Raw genomic sequence first — 11,060 nt, forward strand, 5'->3', positions numbered from 1 at the left:
GACATCAGATATACAAATCTTGGTCATTGGCCAATACAGGTAGGTGGCCATGAACAAAGTTGTAAACTTGAACACTGTGTCTTTTGCTAATCTAAATTTAAAAATTGTTTAAAAAAAATCTATTTTCGTGTGCGGAATTCTGATTTTATAAATACGTTTTAATTATAAATTATGTTAAAATTCGTTTAAATTTCATCAATAGGTTTAACTGTAGGTAAAATTTTAAAGCACAAACCTCCATTAAATTCGTTTTAGTGTATTCCCGCCTCAAATAACACGAAAGTTTGAAATTAACATTTTAAATCTATCACTGTATTTGACATTTCATAACTGATTTTTGTTTAAACTAACTTGATATAATATCCGTAAAAAATATTCACATATTAGTTTAATAACATTATATTCTCTTGCATAACTATAATTTATTACATATTCACCCTGTGAAATAAATTAAATTTTCAATGTTTTTTCTAATTATTATAGTATTTGTAAATAAAAAAAATCCACCTGTGTATTTGAAAGAAGAAATATGATTAATATCAATAAAAATCTGTAGTTATAGCGACAATTGCATATTTTGTTGTTATAAAGTATACAAAAAAGTTCGCAAAGTTCCTTAATGCAAATGTAATAATTGTATTTTTACACTTGTTGCTTCCTTATATAGATGTTTTTTGTTAGCTCTATTTTTATTGACGAGTAAACGAAAGTATACATAATTATACGAACATTAGGTAAATTGATACACGTGGGAAATTATTTCATTGAAATTTACGTTTTATTGTTTATTTATGTCGTGTAATTTTATTTGCAATCTGTTCATCAATGTGAACATTGAGTAAATTTAAGATCGCGGTTGACATTAAATGGATAATCTTTCCCGGTGGATAGTTACCATTATGATGATTTGATTTTAATTTGTTGGTTTGATGTCGTATAGTGATGCTCTGCGATTCCACTATTTCCTTTGACTGTGAATCTGCTGCTATCCTTAACACTGTCATTGTCCATCGACTTGGGTGAAGGTCCATATACTGAACCTCATTCATTTCACTGTCCATCTATGATGAACGATGGCCCTATTGCTGCAAGCACCGAGAGGGCTCACAAAGGGCCTGGCTTGACCATGATTTGAACCTGTGACCACTGGCATGTGAGTAGGGCGACTTAACCATTTGGCTATTAGACGTAAAATTTAAGTGAAGTGATATTATAATCAAATATATCAACATCAAATCAGACTAAAGTTACTGCAATAATCTGCAGACCTAAAATATGCGACAATGTTTTAAAAAAATAAAATTTTGCTTGATTTGGAAAAGAAATTAAAAATATTTATATTATTAATTTTGCAAATTAAAGTGACTAATTTACTAAATTTAAAGCTTATAGGTAAGTTCAAAATTCCATAAAAACAATATATTACTAACATTTAATAAACACATTAATTTTGAAATAAGCTTCTCAATTTTGTGTTTATAATTTTATAACAATCGCAATAATTGACTTAGCGTTTTTTTATCGTTAATTATTGTAATATCAAATATTATTATTATGACTACGTTTTTTCTATTTTTATTTAAAACTTGTTTATCAAACATCTTAAAATTAGTAATGATTAATGAATGTTATTTAAATAGTCTGTTTAATATTTATAGATTTTATTCTAATTTTGATTTAAAATAAAAATTCATGAAGTTGTATAATTATTAAATACATTCCACGTATAGTTCAAAAATTAATGTACTTTATTACTTTAGTGGAACCTCGCTTAACGAGTTTAATTCGTTTCAAAATTTCCGGATTTACTCGTATAGTGAAACATATTCAAAAATACACATAATATGTGTACACAAGTTTTAAAAATGATGTAGCATGCGCGCAATTCGGGATTTCTCTTCTCATCGTCACTCGTTATGCGAGGTGCTCGTTAAGCGAGGTTCCATTGTACTCACATTTATGAGACAATATTTACAGAAAAAATAGGTTCAAAAGGTTTTATGCTCCAAACATGCGACAATATAACCGATTTGCAAATGACTTGAAAAATGTACACTTAACACACAGATATATTAACCATTATAAAATAATAAAATTAATGTAAATACAAGTGCAGCCCTTTGTATCAGTTAACTTTTTTGAAATTATATATATTTATTTTGTTTGTTTTATTTCTGTATATGTTTTTTGTACGACTGGTGCAATGCACACTATTATTATTATTGTAAAGACAATTAACGCAAACGGTACTGAAATTTGGTGTACAATATCTCGAAGGTAAATATATTACATCGTTAGTATCTTGTTTGAATTTTCCTATAATATTGATTTTTTTTTCAGATTTGCTTCACCAAACATTTTCTATTTTCCGATATCGATAAAAAAAATCAGATTGAGTTTACTTATAATTTATGATACAAATAGGCTCTATGAAGCACATACTTTATTGAAAACAATGATGCATGGGAAGTATTTACACTGTTATACAAGTTTTAGATAGAGTACAGTTTTATAACTCAGGATAAAAGTAGCACATTATGAAAATTCTGTAGTATTTCCTTTTCATTTAATGTTCTAAAATGTCACAAAAAAAATAAGTACTTTATGAAACACTTTTTTTTTATACAACCGACAAATAATAGCGAAGAAGAAAGGATTGTTATTGAATTCCGAGTGTTGTAGGAATTCAATTTCAAATGAAAAAAAAGTTACTAAAAAAACACCAGTTCGTTATATATTTAGGAAATATCAGAAAAACTAAAAAAATTAACTTGTTTTGAGCGTCGTTTTGGTATGTAGTAATGTCAGTAACTTTAGTGTTAATAATTTTTTTTTTTATACAACCGAGAAATAATAGTCTTCATACATGAATATTGAAGAAGAAATTATTTTAAATAAACGAAGAAAATGGGATTGTTATTGAATTCCGAGTGATGTAGGAAAGTTCAGTTTCACATTAAATAAAAGTTACAAACGAAAAAAACTAATGTAACTTATTTTTTGGACGGTAATTTTAGTGTTAATAAAATCATCTACATACATAAGGATTCCAACTCAAATAAAAAGTGTGTTAAGTAAGTTGTAGTTACTAGATTATGCGAGGAGATTCACAAATAGTTTAACGATCAATTAACATAGTAATAAACCATTTAATGTTTCAATTAAATTGTATAATAAACAAGAATATTAAATATAAAATATTTAAAAAAATCACCATTTTAGAACAAACTAATTACTTTTTCTATATGTAGTCTAACGATTGCGCTTTAAAATCCTAAATATATCAATTAGCTTAACTGTCTATCAATTAACATGAACAATGTGATTCCATTTGTTATTGAGCTATCAATTTAAGTGTACATAAATGAAATAGTTTTACCGATCGCATTTGCGTGATCCATATGTACATCACGTACGCGCGTTAGAAGTTTGGACACTTTCTAAAAATAATTCAAATGCCTTCTTCATTGTCGTTTGGCGAATTGTCGTAAATGGACACGATAATTTGTTGCCCGAGGCAGATCTAGAGGAAACGGTTGGGAAATTGACATTGAAAAAGAAAACTATACAACGAAGACAAAACCGGTTCACTTTCTATATTTCGGCAATGACTTTATTTCTTCGTTTGTTTTAAATATTATTATTAATTATAGTATATTACACTTCAGTTGCGTCTACGCATAACGAAAATCGCTCTCACTCTTTTTGGTATTAACATTTAGCTAAGTTTGGATGTGACTTTGGTTTACATTTTATATACACTTGAAGAATAAACAACATAGAAAATAAAAAAAATAAATGAGTATACTGGCAGTATCAGTTCTAGGATGTTTAATGGTGATCATCGGATTTCAAGAATTCGTTGTACTTCTCTTCATTCATCAGGCCCTTCAACTCTGACGAGTCCTTCAGTTCGATCTTATATAACCATCCTAGAATAATAAACACAATTATTAAATGTAACAACAACTGAGAAAATGCAATCTGCTAAATTATAATGATAACGCAAATTGATCACCCAGATTATGAAATGATTATGCATGGAAATAATAACAATGCATTCATTAATTAACCTCATTCATTATTATTAAGGCGACAGGAAATTATTCACGAAATGATTGTATTTTCATACAATTTTGCTACTGTCATAGACTAAATAACATTAAGCAAACACGTGATATTAAAAATGTATGCACTACTTACTAGTTCTCGTACGCTCAAGCGACAACAGAACTACTTAATTGTTTTTAAATATTTGATAAAATTATAAATAGTAAAATTACCTCTATTTTTTTGTATACAAATAAAGCTTATTTTACTAATACAAATTAGATAATATTGCTTACTTTTTGGAAAATTTCACTATTATTTAATAAACGATTATACTTTACATCTACCTAAAAGTTAAATTACTTATTTTAACTGAAAGTAATACTTAGCGCAAACAATTAATTAGTTACATTGAAATATGCTTAAATTAGAAATGTTTTTTTTTTTACTTTTATTATTCATTCACAACCTGCCAACATCCCTGGCTATAAGTTGAATGTTATTAGAAATGATAATAAACAATTGTGGATGATATAATCAAATTTATAAAAACCATCGTGTGGTTAAGAGACTAGACACAAATAAAAAGGTATTTGTGATTTCTTAATTATGATTAATTATATATTTTCAAATAAATTAATTATAACTAAAATATTTACCTTTGTCATAGCATGATGTATTGATCAGAGATGGCGAATCTTCGACTTCTGTGTTTTTGCTAGTAACTTTTCCAGAAACCGGACTGTAGATTTCACTGGCAGCTTTAACACTTTCAAGAGCTCCGCACTCATCTATAAGAAGACGCGTTAAAAATAAACGATCATTAATGATTAATCATGATATCATTGAAATGTATATTGTGTTAAAGTCTTGTTATTTTAACAAATTGTCTTAATATTTTTACAATGAGAACTAAATAATGATCTTTTTAATAATTAGTAACTAATAATGAATTATATAATAATCGTATTTTGTAATGATCGACGTGGATAAAAGATCTTATGTACTCATATTTTTTATTTACATTTAATTGATTTGAAGGACGACTTTGAAAGAAAAAAAATAAACAACGTAATCGTTTTAGAGATATAGCGAATCAGGAGATTCATCGTCATAGTGAATGATAAAAATCTGATAACATTTTTGAATTGATTGATATATACATATCTAGTATATTCCAGTAAAATATATTCTTCAATACCGCAGCGTATACTATTTTCCGAGCAAGTAGAAAATATAGTTGCATAATTACCTCCTTTAGCTAAATCCATGCTGACATCTGGTAATTGAGCGTATACAACATCACCCAGAGCTTCCTGGAGTGAAACAGAGATGTTACGTAACCAAATCAAATCAAATTAAGTTTTTTTCTCTCAGATGACGAGAAAAGAAGGATCTATACTTACTTGTGCATAACTCGAGATGCCTACAGTTCCTACTTTACCATCAACTTCGACCCATTCGTGCTTGTCCGTGTATAACCTTTCTAAAAGAAATAAATAATTAAATTGTCTTACCATAATGTGTTCAAAGTTTGCTGTGTTGCAGTTGAATGATTTTATTAATATTTATATACAATTACCTGCAAATAGATGGCGACTACAGCTAATTAACCTATAAGATTCGCAGACGTTCCTGTTGGCGATTTGTCTTAAAACCGATTTATTGCCGAGCCTTGAGGCTGTGGTAATAAGTTTAGCGAAGACCATTTTCGGTTCTGAGGTGGACAACGACGAGACACCAGACACACAGCTCAAAGAATTGATCCCAATAAAAGTGAAGCGGTCATCCAAACGTGCTTTACATTTGTCGGGTTTGTTTACTAGCTAACCTCGCGACCAGTGGCGTATCGAGCGTGGTTACATACTCCAATCATAAAACTCGTGCTCTGCAAAAATAATATTTGCATTAAAATATTCTTATTGTGGATGTATGCAAATTATTTTTTTAAATTATGACATTGACATATAAAATAAACAATTTTACCGGCATGTTGATTTTAGTAATTTATAATAGTGGAACTTTTAAGTTGTTCGACTTTCGAGTTAATCTCATAAGAAGAATTGTAAATTGAACTAATTTCTTTCTCCCCAACATTTCAAGCATGTATTCAAAAAACATTTTGGATTCCACTAGTATTGAGTATTTTTCTTTGGAGATAAACCTATGTCATTTGTTATATATCTTTATTTCAAATGTGAAATTTTTGGTTCAACTTTAGAATATTAGTTCGTAGGCTAATGTTGATGGCATGTTTTGTTCAATTATCGTAAAAATGTCCGTTTTGTAGTCCAAAAAAGTTAATTTCGAATCCTGATTTTACAGGTTTTGTAATTTAAAAATTAACTTAGTGAAGTAAATTATTCTATAAATAAAAATATTATATAATTAATCTAATAATTCATTATATTCACAATACTTATACAATAATATTTCTATTATAACTAATTATTAGAGTTAGTCTAAAAACAGTGTTGGAAATTTCATCAAAAATATATTTTTTTGAATGATAATTTTGAAATAAACATAAGCATTTCAGATTTTTTGTTGTTGCTTATTAACAAAGATTAATGTATGATGTGGTTATGGTTTTAATTTAAAGATAATTAAATATGGACGGATTAATATGAAACCAACCGAGTGAGATTTTTCCGTTTCTGGTACGGCTATGGTTGAGGTCAGACGCGATTAGTTGGTTATCAGTATTATCAATACCCCCCGTGGACTTCTTACACATTGCAAATAAGGACGACATAGTAATATCCGAGATTTGTTCTTATTCGTTTCAATTTTCAATAACAGCCGCAGGTCATTTTGATAATTGATAATGGCAGATGATTATTGCATAAATGTTTTGAAAAATTTAGAAATGAGATTAGAGGTTGCCAATCGCCACATGATTTCTTAAAATAAATATAAAATATTTCACTAATCTTTGCCGCGTTAAATAAAAAGAAGTATATATTGCGTCGCATGAATAGAAAATATCAATATTTAAAAGTTAATATAAATATATATTTTGGAGATCTGTTTAAGAATCCACGAACTTATGTATTAGAAAATAAGTTGCCCATTATAAATTTTTATTATTTAAGCCATATTTTTTCTCAATACAATAGATTTTCTTACTTTGATATAAAGTAAATTGCGCTGTTATGCAAGTTACATAATATCTAAAGTATGTGTGAATTTACCCATACATTAGCCAAGGTTATTTAGCAATAGTGCGTATCAGAATTTCTTAAAAACTTTCATCATTGCCGTTTCAACATTCTTAAACGATTAACGCGAATAGATTAACAGTTATAAACGCTTTAAATCAATAAAACTAATATGTAAAATATATTCTACAATAAAAAAGAGTCTTGAAATATCTCTATTTGAATATATTTGACTAAATTAAAAATGTAATTACTATACGAAATAATTACAATAAATATTCTGAGAAATGTTTAACAAATTATTACTTTAATATATTTATTTAATTATAATCATCTAACAAAAGTGTAGTACTTTTCTTTGAGATTACTTGAAATATATATAAATACCTCGCATAGTGCGTGTAATCGATTCTGCAAGTATTCAGCACTATTTAAAATCGGATTAGTAGAGGACTTTAAAATTACATAAAAGTGATTTGATTATATACAGTGAAATCAAACGATTTTTTATGTATAAACATGAATTAAAAGTTAGTTTGTTTTGAGATTTTCAAACCGGACTACAGTCAATCCCGATTTATGTTTTCCTTTAAAGATATTAGACTTCTCTTACTCTTTCTATCTCATAATCTCCAACTATGTCTTGTAACTTCCATTGCCTTGTATCATCATCTTCCGCTTGAAACGCACCTTCTACAAGACCTTCTGTAATATTTACTTAACATCTTCACCATCTCTTTATCAACAACATCGTCGAACATTATCGTGAAATGTGAAATGACATACGACCGGTGGCAATCGCAAGCCCGACAACCGAAATCCCGTCTATCGAAATCCCGACGTTCGAAATCCCAACGTTCGAAATCCCGAGTGTATCGAAATCCCGACGTTCGAAATCCCGACAATCTAAAACTTAATAAGATTATTAATTGTTGTTATTTATTGTTAATAACATTAACTAATTTTATTATATAATATTTCTTATTCTTAAGTTTTATAATGAATAAGTCAACGAAAAAAAATACAATAATAATTAATATTATTTATTGTTATTAAGAATAAATAACAACAATTAATAATCGNAAGTTTTATAATGAATAAGTCAACGAAAAAAAATACAATAATAATTAATATTATTTATTGTTATTAAGAATAAATAACAACAATTAATAATCGGGCAAAAGAGCCATCGACCTAGGTCTTAAAAATATTTTTTTCAGTATCCGTCGTACCTATTAAAATATAGTAAATAATTTAAAAATGTTATTGTAGAAATTATAATAATAAAAGACACTGTCGGGATTTCGATACAGTCGGGATTTTGATTGTCAGGGTTATGGTAGTCGGGATTTCGATACACTCGATTTCGAACGTCGGGCTTTCAATAGACGGTCTTTCGGTTGTCGGGCTTGCGATATAGACCCCATACAACAATATCATTGGAGAACTCTATCACGAGGATATGACCATTATCGCCGTTCTGTCTGTCCACGAGCGGAAAAATTCCCCTGGACGTCTGGAATACAACGACCTTTTCCGCGTCCGTCGTGCTCCAACAGAGAATTCCTTCACGGATATATTCCTTGCACGTCAGGAATACAACAGCATTCTCCATGTAGATCTTAACTGTGCAGTGAAATAAAGTTCTTTAATTGTTATTCGTTCATCTACATTTTCTCAAATGTTTTATTTGATGTTTATATAACTGATGGTTGTCTAGAAAGTTTATGCCGATTTTTGCTAAGTACTATTGGTGATGCCTAAATATATCAGAATTGTGTGTCTATATTCTGAAAGTTGACTTTTCAACCGTCTTTTGAAAAAAGATTTTGATACTTTTCTATTACTGGAAAGCAAAAAATGCCACTAAAGAAATAACTAAGATATTCTGCTAACTGAGAAGTTGCTTAAAGATCTGTAGGAAAGTAATTCTCTAAGTTTACAGCTGGCAAATTTAGGCTTAAAGTTATGCTAGTAATAATGATGAAATTAAGACATGCACAACATGTGTATTTGCAGAAATATTAAAATATCATCCACGATCATATTTTGAATCTTTTGATTTGACAAAAAAAAAATCTTATAAATTCTAGGAGGATGTGTTAAAGTTGTATAAAAGATGAAGAAGGGTGTAGATCAAAATGGTGCATACATAATTAAAAATTTATATATCGATATATAAGTTTTTACTTTTAATTTTCGTGAAAAATCAGCATGAACTTTCCGGACAACGTAATATAACTAATTATTTCTATTAAAACTATTTTATGTTACGGAATCTTGACTGAAAATTGTTTGTAAGACATAAATTATACAAAAATTACTGAAACATTGCAATTATACATATAAAGTATAAGAACATATAAAGATGAACAATTTATTGCTGTAAAAAAGTTAGCTGTAAGATAAATTTTGTAATAAGTTAATGATAATGCAAATAAAAAACAAATTTTATTGATATTTTTATTATTGCTTTATTATTAACAAAAAAAATCATATTTATAAATAACTCAAATTCAGTTTCATCTTTTCAAAGATCAAATAATAGGTTCCAATAAATATTAACATAATGTTTTTTTTTTGGGTATAATTTCATTGTATAAATTCAACTTTTATAAATAACATTCAAATAAAGTATAGAAGTAATGAATTTAAACTGCACATTGTATTAATCAAATAAAAATATAATATCCAAAACAAAATATCGAATACAATTACATAATATCAACTTGATGAAGGGAACAATTTATTTGCAATATACAAAAGATTATTGACTTAATCAAATTTATAATATTAACAATATTTATTTCAATGATTATACAAATAACTAAGTACATACAAAGGTAAAAATATTACTTGAGAAATAGTGAAAAATTATATTGATAAATTTATCATCAAATGAAATAATTCTATATGGTAGATTGAATGGATGACCTAAAATGAACTATTTAAAAGTTAGTTAAATATGTGTTACTTGTGTAATGGATATTTTCGTCAACAAATGTTTCGACAGTTACTTAAACAAAATTTCAATTTGGCATTGGTGTCATTGTTTACACTGGATTTACTGTTTATTTATTGTTTTTATAATTATATTTTTGTTTGATTATACTTTTTAAACAGTCTATTTTATTATTTAACTGCAATACAATAGTAACGAGATGTCCTCAGGGAAAATTTAAGAAAAAAGAAATTTGAAATAAGACACAATTCACTTTTACACGATTTTTATTAAAAAATTACAGAAACGGGAATAAATAAGTGCGTTTATTTTCAAAGTTTATTATTATATTCAATTATTATAATTCATTATAATTTGTTATTTCCTTAATTCCAAATGTAAACATTGAAATCAGTCTATGGTTTTATATATATATATTATATATATCATCATATAATAATAACGTTCAAAGAAACTAAATGAGCCGGGCGGGTTAATTCGATTAAACCCGCGCGTCATTATAATCACATACTTCATTATATTTTCCAATATAAACTTTCGAATGGAGTGAAAAAAAAACTCGGTGGTTTCTAAAAATTAGTAAATGAAAACTCTGGACTACCATCATTATTTCTCTTGCGTAAATTAATTATTATTTCTCTTTTTTTTTATTCCGTTTTATTTTTTTATTATTACGTTTTCCATTTTTCATCTTATTATTTTTGTTTGTTACATTTTTTTTTGTATTAGTTTCAATGAAATAAAAACGCCAAACAATATTTATATATATATATTTTTCTTTTTCTTTCTTTCGCTACGTCATACGTAGGTTTAATAATCATAATAATAGTAATCATAATAATAATTAAATAATTGGAATGTTTCTCTTTCATTTTTTTTTTAATATA

At 27.4% G+C, this 11,060-nt stretch overlaps 1 protein-coding gene across 1 annotated transcript; it reads right to left on the bottom strand.

Moving 5' to 3' along the window:
• Nucleotides 1–3,581: 3,581 nt before the first annotated feature.
• LOC108569982 (glycine cleavage system H protein) lies at nucleotides 3,582–5,943 on the bottom strand. The gene is made up of 5 exons (XM_017931780.1): nucleotides 5,633–5,943; nucleotides 5,457–5,536; nucleotides 5,303–5,366; nucleotides 4,710–4,841; nucleotides 3,582–3,932 (listed from the first exon to the last, which is right to left on the bottom strand). The coding sequence occupies exons 1-5, from the start codon at nucleotides 5,757–5,759 to the stop codon at nucleotides 3,832–3,834; spliced, it is 504 nt and encodes a 167-aa protein (XP_017787269.1). The 5' UTR covers nucleotides 5,760–5,943; the 3' UTR covers nucleotides 3,582–3,831.
• Between the last annotated feature and the right edge of the window lie 5,117 nt (nucleotides 5,944–11,060).

The sequence above is a fragment of the Nicrophorus vespilloides genome, unplaced genomic scaffold (assembly GCF_001412225.1).
Source record: "Nicrophorus vespilloides isolate i.1.1-1 unplaced genomic scaffold, Nicve_v1.0, whole genome shotgun sequence".
In the NCBI taxonomy this organism is placed as follows: Eukaryota; Metazoa; Arthropoda; class Insecta; order Coleoptera; family Silphidae; genus Nicrophorus; species Nicrophorus vespilloides.